The sequence below is a fragment of the Tubulanus polymorphus genome, chromosome 2 (genome assembly GCF_964204645.1).
Source record: "Tubulanus polymorphus chromosome 2, tnTubPoly1.2, whole genome shotgun sequence".
NCBI lineage: Eukaryota > Metazoa > Nemertea > Palaeonemertea > Tubulaniformes > Tubulanidae > Tubulanus > Tubulanus polymorphus.
The window spans coordinates 7,645,020-7,657,784 of NC_134026.1; the positions used below are offsets into that span (position 1 = coordinate 7,645,020).

At 35.7% G+C, this 12,765-nt stretch overlaps 2 protein-coding genes across 6 annotated transcripts in view; both read left to right on the plus strand.

The window, feature by feature from the left end:
• LOC141898439 (thymidine phosphorylase-like) overlaps positions 1-6,077 on the plus strand; it is a 23,284-nt gene extending 17,207 nt beyond the window's left edge. For 3 of the 5 annotated variants that reach the window (XM_074784315.1, XM_074784314.1, XM_074784316.1), the window contains exons 7-9: positions 304-555; positions 5,169-5,309; positions 5,892-6,077. In XM_074784315.1, coding sequence (XP_074640416.1) covers positions 304-555; positions 5,169-5,309; positions 5,892-6,031 — 533 coding nt within the window. In that variant the 3' untranslated portion in view covers positions 6,032-6,077. The remainder of the gene's footprint in view (positions 1-303; positions 556-5,168; positions 5,310-5,891) is intronic. The other 2 variants (XM_074784317.1, XM_074784318.1) reach the window with 2 other exon arrangements.
• Positions 6,078-10,825: 4,748 nt separating this feature from the next.
• LOC141898372 (thymidine phosphorylase-like) lies at positions 10,826-12,494 on the plus strand. Its single transcript, XM_074784224.1, has 3 exons — positions 10,826-10,861; positions 11,745-11,885; positions 12,352-12,494. The coding sequence occupies exons 2-3, from the start codon at positions 11,768-11,770 to the stop codon at positions 12,492-12,494; spliced, it is 261 nt and encodes an 86-aa protein (XP_074640325.1). The 5' UTR covers positions 10,826-10,861; positions 11,745-11,767.
• The last annotated feature ends 271 nt before the right edge of the window (positions 12,495-12,765 follow it).

Genomic DNA, 12,765 nt, shown 5'->3' on the forward strand with positions numbered 1-12,765 from the left:
AATTATCTGAACTTCAGATAATTGCTCGTAGATTGGCCTATGCGAAAAGTTGACGTAGAGCCAAATGTTTGGCCGTAGAGTCATATTTTGACTGAGAACAGTGGAACTGGTTTCAGGCGGTAGTTAAGTCCAAAAGTGGTCTTAAATCTTAAGACTGGTCGTAATGTTGTTACATTGGCTATATAACTAAGTAAGCCTTAGACTTTTCTTAGTTCAATGCCGTGGACTGTTTTACAATTCCATGATTTGAAACAAATGTCATCAACAAACAAGTCTTGTAATATGTCAACATTTTCATACAAGTAGTCATTCTGCGATGTTCAACAGGCGGTGTGCTGCTTTATTTGGCGAATCAGGCTGATAGTGTGGATTTGGGAAAAGCAATGATCAGGAATGTTCTGAACGATGGAAGCGCCTTGATTAAGTTCCAGGAGATGTTAATTGCTCAAGGCGTATCAACTGAAGAATCTGAATTGCTATGTGACCCGGACGGGGATGTTTGGAATGTTATGACAAAAGCTAAACATACTGTTGATATCCTTGCAAATAAATCAGGTACGTTTTTAAGGTGGCTATAGAACCAAATTCATCACAAACAAAGATTTCCCCAGTATGAGATGGTTGTCCAACCCCATCGAGCCACGGCTCAGATGTGATTATCCCGCTTTATTTGATGTGATATTGTGAGACATGGGTTTAATTTGCATCACTCTAGATATAGAGTAAGACCACACCTGAAACAGTAAATTTTTGTGGATTGTGAATTCTACTGAGATGTAGATCGGTCGAACGTACAGCAGCTACATTGTTCTCATCACTGTTGTGCAGGGAATCTATCTATCTGGAATCTACCGTAATAAACAATGTACTTGAGAACTCCTAGCTACTGTTGTGGTTGGATAATGCACCGTTGAAATTAAGACATTTGTTTTCCCTGTATAGAACTGATAAAATATTTTCCAACCTGTTCAGATGTTTTAATATAGAATTATGCATTTCACCATTTACAATGAATAACAATTTAATCAAATTAGTATTTTACACAATGAAAAACTTTCACAAAATCTGAGTAAATTGAGTAAGATTTCTGAGAATTGATTTTTCATTCGATGTTAACAATGATTCTTACGAATGGATGGAAACAGTAATAAAGACTAATGATATCGTTATATTAAAGTTGAATTGATTTTCCAATATCCGAGAAAACCCGGTCAGTTCAAGAACATTCTCAGACAGTTACTCCGCTCTCAAACAGTCGGTACACCCTCAGACAGCACAGTTGGTACACTCACATGATCCAAGGGAATCATGAATTCTACTCAGATTCAAATCGGTCGACCTTATAACAGTTACATTCTGCTCATGTCTGTGGTGAACAGGTCTGGAATCTACCGTACTGTGTCACTGGTCATTCTGCCTATTTGGTTCCTGTTAGGAGTCTCTGGAAATTCAGCTACTTTTCTGATAATGATTAGTCGCAGATTCCGTACTTTGTCTTACGCAAACTATCTTATCGTTTTGTCTCTATGTGATTCCATATATTGTATCAATTTTACTCTGATGCCTGTTTTACAGTTTGTTCTCTTGCATTCTAAAACAGGTCCTATATTCATGATGAATTCACTGATTTGTTGTCAAATCTATGATTTTGTAATGGCACTTGCATGCTGCAATTATGGTTGATAGTGGCAATATCTCTGGAACGTGCGGCAGTTGTGCTCTTCCCGTTCACATCTCGTTTGATATGTACACCGATATTTGCCAGATTAACTATATTGATAATTACTGCAGTAAATGTAGTGGTTATAAATCTTTTATCTACTTTGTCGATACATTTTCCCGACCAGTTTTTTGGATGTTACTATGAATTAGTCGACCAGATAAATTTGTTCTCCGTAATTGTCGTTCACATTTTCATTCTACCGTTATCTTTGATCCTGACATCAAACTCTGTTATAATAATTCAGTTATTCAGGGGTTCAAAAATGGTTTCATCTGATCAGAAAACTACAAAATCTAAACGTACAACAATAATGCTTGTAACAGTTTCATTCGCATTTGCATTATTTACAATTCCATCCACTATTACTACATTTTTACCAATCTCACCAGAACAAAGACATTTCCTATATGACATTTTCAATCAGTTCTTTATGTGAAACTATGTGGTAAATTTCTACATATATATTTTACTGGGACGAGAAATTCGTGAATATTTCTGTATGAAAATCCGCTGTAGAAATACAGACAAATAACCATTGATCTTCAAGTTTGATTCAATCTTTAAAACTTGTTGAATCTATTCTAATCTTCTTGTTATCTTTCTCAAAATCTTAAATATCAAAATATATATATAAAATTGAAGTATCAATTGAAAGTAAGAGTATCTCAAGAACCCTTCAAATTTTCCATGTGACTTGGAGGACCGTTTAATAAATATAGCCAAAGATCATCAAGATTTTCAAATACTAGTACAAGGAGTTCGCTTTCAAAAAGCGAAATTGAATCAGGCATAAGCTTAGTTTGTGGATTAGGAGCATATCTTTAAAAAGGAAATACTCAAAAGAGTCATCATATACACCTAGAAATTATGGGGTCAATTCGTATGATTTTTAAAATTTTGACTCCAGGTCCTAGAAATAATCTAAGGTTACTTACAACTTAAATCCTTCAAATGAAATGGAAAATTACCCGATCAAATAAGATGGTGTGTGTGCGTGCGCGCGTGCATGTGTACTAGATTTGAACTCGGGACGTCGGTATCCGTAATTTTGTCCAACTCCATTGAGCCGCGGGTCAGGTGTGATAGTACTGCTTTTATAGGTAGGAATTCATTGTGATATCTGTGTTTGTGCTCGATTTTCCCGATTAAATAGGTGTTTTACTACTAGCTATTTCACCATTTACAATGAATTCTTGTATAGTATAGCGGGTAACTATATCAAATTTAGTGACATTAAATATATTTCACAGAATAATAAACTTTCACAAAATCTAAATAAATTGTGTAAGATTTCTGAGAATTGATTTTTCATTTGATGCGAACAATAAACCTTACAAATGAATTGTAGCTTTGATACATCAGATAGTATTAAAACTTCAATAATATCTTTATATTAATACATAAGTTTCACTTTATTTGCCTCGGTCAAATTGATACATTCAGTCCACACTTTCAGTCAATTAATACACTCTCAGACAGTCGGGACACATCAGACTGTCAGTCCAGGCCACGCTTTCAATAGTTGATTGTCATGAATAATGAATTCAACTGAGATGCAGATCGGGCGAACTTATCAGGGTAACATTGTTCTCATGTCTGTGGTGAACAGGTCTGGAATCTACCGTACTGTGTCATTGGTCATTCTGCCTGTTTTGTTCGTGTTTGGAACGTTTGGAAATTCAGCTACTTTCCTGATAATGATAAGCCGCAGATTCCGCAGTTTATCTTACGCTAACTATCTTATCGTTTTGTCGCTGAGTGATTCCATGTCCAGTATCAATTATACACTGATGCCAGTTTTACAGTTTGTCTTGCGCGTTAAAGATGGTCCTACATTCATGTTGAATTCAATGGTCAATTGTCAAATATATGAGTTTATAATGGATCTTACATTTAGCATTAGTTCGTGGTTAATAGTAGCAATATCTCTAGAACGTGCGGCAGTTGTGCTCTTCCCGTTCACATCTCGTTTGGTATGTACACCAAGATTCGCTAGATTTGCTATATTGATAATTACTGCAGGAAATGTACTGTTCATATGTCTTACATCTGGTTTATCGGTGCATTTTACAGACCAGTCTTTTGGATGTTACTATACACTAATCGATCAAATACGATATTTTGCGGTATTTGTCGTCCACGTTTTCGTTCTGCCATTATCTTTGATTCTAACATCAAATTCTGTTATAATAATTCAGTTATTCAGAGGTTCAAAAATGGTTTCGTCCGATAAGAAAACTACAAAATCAAAACGTACGACAATAATGCTTGTAACAGTTTCAATCGCATTTGCAATATTCACACTTCCGTCCGCTGTTACCGCATTGTTACCAATTTCCCCGGAACAGAAGAATTTTCTACACGACATTTTTGTTCAGTTTCAAGTTTGTAACTATGTGGTAAATTTTTACATATATCTTTTACTGGGGCGAGAAATTCGTGAATATTTCTGCATAAAGATCTGCTGTAGAACTTCAGGCAAATAACTATTGATTTCAAGTTTGATTCACTTCATACAACTTGAACCCGTTGTTTTTTTACTGTGGACTGGTTACAGTGACATAGTATATTACATTTTATTAATAGTCAATTGTTTTGTTCAACGTCAAAGATGCAAAATATCTGATAATTAGATTCCTTTTTACATAAATCATTGGATTTCTGATTCTAAAAGATGTCAATAATTCATTTTGATTTTTCGTTTCTTTCAAAAATCATTTTCATGCCTTATTCTATACAGCCTTTCGTTAGATAGATATTGAAAAAATGCACTAAGCTTCAATCTATCATTCAATAATTGTTATACTGATATCAATTAATGAAGAAGCGAATTTTCATTCAATCGTTAAATCAAAAATTTTAAATGAAATTATCGGATTTAACTTGTGTGTACTGCTTACAAGTAGAAATACTTTGTGAAATCATTTTGCCACCACTAACAACAAATTGAATTTGTGCATACGTTTCCCAAACTGTTTACATGTTTAACTATAAGATATCATTTCACCATTTACGTACATTGAATTTTACGCAATAATTAACTTATCAGGAAACTACAAGACTAATACGTGCAACAATAATGATTCTAACAGTTTCACTCGCATTTTACAATACGCATACTTCCTTCCGCTTTTACTACATACTTACCAATCTCAGTCGAACGGAAAGAATTTCTCGATAACATTTTCCATCAAATCCATGTTTGTTTCTATGTGGTAAATCTATATACTTTTATCTTGTACAAAAGCGTGAATAATTCTGTATGAAAATCCGCTGTAGAAATCCATTTAAAATGTTAACCATTGATTTCATGTTTGGCTCACTTCATACAACTTCTTCATCTATATTCATCTGTTCATCTTCCCTACATATCACCTCACCGGACCAGAAAAAAGACTATTTCGTATGATATCCAATATATCCTAGTTCGGGTAATATTTTGCAGGTTATGTTCATGATGTTGACGCTATGACTATCGCTAAAGTTGGAAATAGTTTAGGAGCAGGACGAAAGCGAGTGAACGAACCGTTAAATCATGCTGTAGGATTAGAACTTAAAATACGTGTCGGTGACTACATCAAACAAGGTATCATTACTACTTACGATTAGTGAAACACTGTGTCAAACTGTGTTGTAAGAATTAATTCTCTTAAGTTGAAATCAGTTCATTTTCAGTGAAAGTATTTATATGCCATCAACGGCTTAGTTGCAAAAGGATTTAAGAACACTGTAAGGTCATCTTAGTTCAATCTATAGTTAATCTAACAACTTACGATTTACTTTTGAACTTAGGCCTTGTATGTGGTTCATATCTTAATACCTATTGCCTTGCGTTGGTTTGCTAATTAGATGTGGTTCTTTTCATTAAAATCATATGGCACATGGTCTGCACTTGCTAAATTAGCAAAATAATAATCGATACATACAAGTTAACGGTAACCAGTCTACCTATCGGCCTCAGATTGCACCAGAACGCGCCTGCTTGCACGAAATTTTCAAAAATGTTCTGGGGAGGATACCTCTATTCCTTAAAACGAACCCCCCAAAAATGCCCATGCACTCATATGCATACTAATCGTTTGAAATGTATTTTGCGTGAATTTTTTTTACATGGATTAATGCATAGTTTTATAACGTTATCTTACAATTTGTACTATTGTGATTTCAGACGATGTTTGGATCAAAGTTCATCACGATCTGGAAGAATTCAACGATCAGTTTATCGGACTGTTAAACCAAGCGATCAGATTGGGAGAGGGACCATGCGAGAGACCATCAAGAGTAGAACAGATTATACTCCCAGACTAGTAACCTATACACCACCACTACATCGACTACAAAACAAGCCTCAGATTACTACGATATACTGTATTATTCTATGATTATAAATTACAATATAGATTAATGTATATGGTTTTGGTATATCTCTTTTTGTCTTTGGTTTCTCTTGTATTCGCTTAGTTGCCCAAAGCCTCTGCGATTACACGAGCATTTTGGCCCGGGCCGAATTTGGCCCATGCAAAAGCCTAAGCATAAGCCCTAGTTCACACGTGTGCCAAATGGACCCGTACCTATTTGACCCGAGGCAAATTTGGTCCAACCAACAACGTCGGATTAGGCCCGGGAATTTTAGCACGGGTCTTCGCATTGTTTAGTAACGAGTGAGTAGTTTACGTGCGAACACGCTCATTAGTTAGGCACGGGCTGAAATTGACTCGGGCCTGATCCGTGCAAACTTGTCCCGGACCAAATCATCTCCGTGTGATCGCGGCTATTGATCCACTGGTCAGATCTGATCGTCTTGGAATTCATTGTGATATCATTCAGCCTCACTCAGAAGAAATTTAACTCGTGCTTAGATTTTCCAACCTGTTCAGATGTCTTCCTCAGATTCGATATTTCACCAAATACAATGAATTCTTGTACAACGAATATTGATATTTAACTTAGTTACAACTTTCACAAAATCTGAGTAAATTGTACTAGATTTCTAAGAATTGAATTTTCATTTGATGTGACCAATGAATTGCGAGCTTAAATAAGTAAGACATGGCTTTAATTTGCGTCAGTCTATTGATACAATCAGTCCACACCTTCAGCAGTTAATTGTCGCGAATCATGAATTCGACTCAGATGCAAATCGGTCGCACGTTCAGTAGTTACATCGTTCTCATGTCTGTTGTAAAGAGGTCTGGAGCCTACCTAGCTGTGTCATTGGTCATTCTGCCTATCTTGTTCCTGTTGGGAGTCTTCGGAAATTCAGCTACTTTCCTGATAATGATAAGTCGCAGATTCCGCAGTTTATCTTACGCTAACTATCTGATCGTTTTGTCTCTCGGTGATTCTATGTACTGCATCAGTTTCACACTGATACCCGTTTTACAGTTTGTTTTCTTGCAAGTTAAAGGTGGTCCTATATTCATCATGAATTCACTGATCAGTTGTCAAATCTATGAATTTACAATAGCACTTGCCGGCGTTAACAGTTCGTGGTTAATAGCAGCAATATCTCTAGAACGTGCGGCAGTTGTGCTCTTCCCGTTCACATCGCGTTTGATATGTACACCAAGATTCGCTAGATTCGCTGTGTTGATAATTACTGTAGTGAACGTACTGGTTCTATATCTCAGCCCTGTTTTGTCGATGCATTTTACAACCCAATTATTTGGATGTTTCCACGAACTATCTGACCAAAGAAGATATTTTGCGGTATTTGTTGTTCACGTTTTCGTTCTGCCTTAATCTTTGATTCTAACATCAAATTCTGTTATAATAATTCAGTTATTCAGAGGTTCAAAAATAGTTTCGTCTGATAAGAAAACTACAAAATCAAAACGTACAACAATAATGCTTGTAACCGTTTCACTCGCATTTGCAGTGTTTACACTTCCAAATACCATTAATTCATTGTTACCAATTTCACCGGAACAGAGAGAATTTCTATATGACATTTTTAATCAGTTTGCTATGTGTAATTATGTGGTAAATTTCTACATATATCTTTTACTGGGACGAGAAATTCGTGAATATTTTTGCATGAAAATCAGCCGTAGAAAATTAGTCAAATAACCAATCATTCCAAGTTTGATTCATTCAGATAATTAAACTGCATTATCGTTAATCTGTGCGACTCCAAAATAAGAAATTTTGCCAACTTTTATACACGCACGCACGAACACGCACAAATGACAAACGGCATCGGGCTTCAAATCATCGCAAAATTTACATTCACTTACCACGTATGAATTTTTTGATCAAATTAGATATTTCAACGTATATTTTTGTCGTCCGCGATAACCATTGATTCTAAGATAAAATTCTAGTGTAATAATTCGGTTATTCAGAGGTTCAAAAATGGTTTCGTCTGAACAGAAAACTGCAAAATCAAAACGTGCAGCAATAATGCTTGTAGTAACAGTTTCACTCGTATTGGCAATGTTTTACACTTCCGATAACTTTTACTGTGATATTGCGAATTAGATTTTGCATTGATGACGTTCCATGCCTTTCACCCAGCTTTAAATGTTCAACTACGTGGTAAACTTCGAACTAATGAAATCGGTTGACATACACTGATGTTACGGCTCCTCTACATTGCTTAAGGGAGCGTCCAGAAATTACGTACCTCAAAATCTCCCGTTTTTCTGACCCCCTCCCCTTGTACCACCTTTGTACCAAATTCACTGACCCCCCCTCATAGGTACGTACCATGGCACCATAACCACCCCCCCCCCCCAATTATATTGATGCAAAGAACAAAAATCAAAACAAAATATAAACAATATGAATACCTGATTCCAACAATTGCGTGTTAGATCGATACCGGTACCTGGTATGGGGAATTCCCAGTTGAAGTCTACTACAAGTCACTTGAACAAGTCACTAAAAGCCGATAAAACACAAGTATCGGCTATTTTAATTTGAGTTTGGTGCATAGAGTACGTACCAAGATTGATTAATACCCCCTCCCTCAAAGTACGTACCTTTTTTGCAGACCCCCCTCCCCCATGTACCACTTTGTACCAAAATTCAGTAACACCCCCTCCCCCAATTAGAGGTACAGGCGTGTTGAAAAGGACATAAGAAAAAAATTGAAAGGTAAATGGCAAGCGTGCTGTAGTCGGGTCTCTTAGAAAAATGATTGAAAATTATTTTTCCTGGGCATTCGTATAATATGCCTTTTTTCATTGATGAGGCAGTCAGAATTGCTGCATCTCGTATATGAATCTGACTGGCGGTTTGTATCTCTGTTGAGGGGGAAGGAGGAATATATGTGAGGGTTTGTGCCTCGCGATGCCATCGAGCTGGACGGTCATGTTTGGAGTATTACAAAAGTTTAACAATATACTGTTGATATCCGTTCAAATAAATCCGGTACTTAAGTGGATTAGGATCATATCTTTAAAAGGAAATACTTAAAAGAGTCATCATATACACCTAGAAATTATGGGGTCAATTCGTATGATTTTTAAAATTTTGACTCCAGGCCCTAGAAATAATCTAAGCTTACTTACAACTTAAATCCTTCAAATGAAATGGAAAATTACCCGATCAAATAAGATGGTGTGTGTGCGTGCGCGCGTGCATGAGTACTAGATTTGAACTCGGGACGTCGGTATCCGTAATTTTGTCCAACTCCATTGAGCCACGGGTCAGGTGTGATAGTACTGCTTTTATAGGTAGGAATTCATTGTGATATCTGTGTTTGTGCTCGATTTTCCCGTTTAAATAGGTGTTTTACTACTAGCTATTTCACCATTTACAATGAATTCTTGTTTAATATAGCGGATAACTATATCAAATTTAGTGACATTAAATATATTTCACAGAATAATAAACTTTCACAAAATCTGAATAAATTGTGTAAGATTTCTGAGAATTGATTTTTCATTTGATGCGAACAATAAACCTTACGAATGAATTGTAGCTTTGATACATCAGATAGTATTAAAACTTCAATAATATCTTTATATTAATACATAAGTTTCACTTTATTTGCTTCGGTCAAATTGATACATTCAGTCCACACTTTCAGTCAATTAATACACTCTCAGACAGTCGGGACACATCAGACTGTCAGTCCAGGCCACGCTTTCAATAGTTGATTGTCATGAATAATGAATTCAACTGAGATGCAGATCGGGCGAACTTATCAGGGTAACATTGTTCTCATGTCTGTGGTGAACAGGTCTGGAATCTACCGTACTGTGTCATTGGTCATTCTGCCTGTTTTGTTCGTGTTTGGAACGTTTGGAAATTCAGCTACTTTCCTGATAATGATAAGCCGCAGATTCCGCAGTTTATCTTACGCTAACTATCTTATCGTTTTGTCGCTGAGTGATTCCATGTCCAGTATCAATTATACACTGATGCCAGTTTTACAGTTTGTCTTGCGCGTTAAAGATGGTCCTACATTCATGTTGAATTCAATGGTCAATTGTCAAATATATGAGTTTATAATGGATCTTACATTTAGCATTAGTTCGTGGTTAATAGTAGCAATATCTCTAGAACGTGCGGCAGTTGTGCTCTTCCCGTTCCCATCTCGTTTGGTATGTACACCGAGATTCGCTAGATTTGCTATATTGATGATTACTGCAGGAAATGTACTGTTCATATGTCTTACATCCGGTTTATCGGTGCATTTTACAGACCAGTCTTTTGGATGTTACTATACACTAATCGATCAAATACGATATTTTGCGGTATTTGTCGTCCACGTTTTCGTTCTGCCATTATCTTTGATTCTAACATCAAATTCTGTTATAATAATTCAGTTATTCAGAGGTTCAAAAATGGTTTCGTCCGATAAGAAAACTACAAAATCAAAACGTACGACAATAATGCTTGTAACAGTTTCAATCGCATTTGCAATATTCACACTTCCGTCCGCTGTTACCGCATTGTTACCAATTTCCCCGGAACAGAAGAATTTTCTACACGACATTTTTGTTCAGTTTCAAGTATGTAACTATGTGGTAAATTTTTACATCTTTTACTTGGGCGAGAAATTCGTGAATATTTCTGCATAAAGATCTGCTGTAGAACTTCAGGCAAATAAGTATTGATTTCAAGTTTGATTCACTTCATACAACTTGAACCCGTTTTTTTTTACTGTGGACTGGTTACAGTGACATAGTATATTACATTTTATTAATAGTCAATTGTTTTGTTCAACGTCAAAGATGCAAAATTTCTGATAATTAGATTCCTTTTTACATAAATCATTGGATTTCTGATTCTAAAAGATGTCAATAATTCATTTTGATTTTTCGTTTGTATCAAAAATCATTTTCATGCTTTATTCTAATACAGCCTTTCGTTAGATAGATATTGAAAAAATGCACTAAGCTTCAAACTATCATTCAATAATTGTTATACTGATATCAATTAATGAAGAAGCGAATTTTCATTCAATCGTTAAATCAAAAATTTTAAATGAAATTATCGGATTTAACTTGTGTGTACTGCTTACAAGTAGAAATACTTTGTGAAATCATTTTGCCACCACTAACAACAAATTGAATTTGTGCATACGTTTCCCAAACTGTTTACATGTTTAACTATAAGATATCATTTCACCATTTACGTACATTGAATTTTACGCAATAATTAACTTATCAGGAAACTACAAGACTTATACGTGCAACAATAATGATTCTAACAGTTTCACTCGCATTTTACAATACGCATACTTCCTTCCGCTTTTACTACATACTTACCAATCTCAGTCGAACGGAAAGAATTTCTCGATAACATTTTCCATCAAATCCATGTTTGTTTCTATGTGGTAAATCTATATACATTTATCTTTTACAAAAGCGTGAATAATTCTGTATGAAAATCCGCTGTAGAAATCCATTTAAAATGTTAACCATTGATTTCATGTTTGGCTCACTTCATACAACTTCTTCATCTATATTCATCTGTTCATCTTCCCTACATATCATCTCACCGCTCCAGAAAAAAAGACTATTTCGTACGATATCCAATATATCCTAGTTCGGGTAATATTTTGCAGGTTATGTTCATGATGTTGACGCTATGACTATCGCTAAAGTTGGAAATAGTTTAGGAGCAGGACGAAAGCGAGTGAACGAACCGTTAAATCATGCTGTAGGATTAGAACTTAAAATACGTGTCGGTGACTACATCAAACAAGGTATCATTACTACTTACGATTAGTGAAACACTGTGTCAAACTGTGTTGTAAGAATTAATTCTCTCAAGTTGAAATGAGTTCATTTTCAGTGAAAGTATTTATATGCCATCAACGGCTCAGTTGCATAAGGATTTAAGAACACTGTAAGGTCATCAAAGTTCAATCTATAGTTAATCTAACAACTTACGATTTATGACCACTTTTGATATTTGGCCTTGTATTTGGTTCATATTTTGTAATGCCTATTGCCTTTCGTTAGTTCGCTAATTATATGTGGTTCTTTTTTATCAAAATCATATTCTACATCCCATCTATCTTGAAGTATCATAGTAGTACTCATAATAGCACTCGTATGTATACTAATCGTACATAGTCTGAAGCAAAGAAACGAATAAGTATCGCTGTGGGAGAGGATAATGCATTGCTTAATAAAGTTATTTTGCAATTTGCACTATTGTGATTTCAGACGATGTTTGGATCAAAGTTCATCACGATTTGGAAGAATTCGACGATCAGTTTATCCGACTGTTAAACGAAGCGATCAGATTGGAAGAGGGGCCATGCGAGAGACCATCAAGAGTAGAACAGATTATACTCCCTGACAAGTAACCTACACCACCACATCGACTGTAAAACAAGTCTCAGATTATTAATATACTGATTATAGAATTGAAATGTAGATAAATGTATATGGTTTTGGTAGATCTCGTTTGCATTTGGTTCCTCTTATAATCGCGTAGTTACCCGGCCGGCCAAACTTACAGCTGCGATAACACGAGCATTTAATTAAGCCCATGCAAAATAAGACCTGGAACAACTTGTTCACACGGGTGCCAAATGGACCCGTACCTATTTGACCCGAGCCAATTTTGGCCCAACC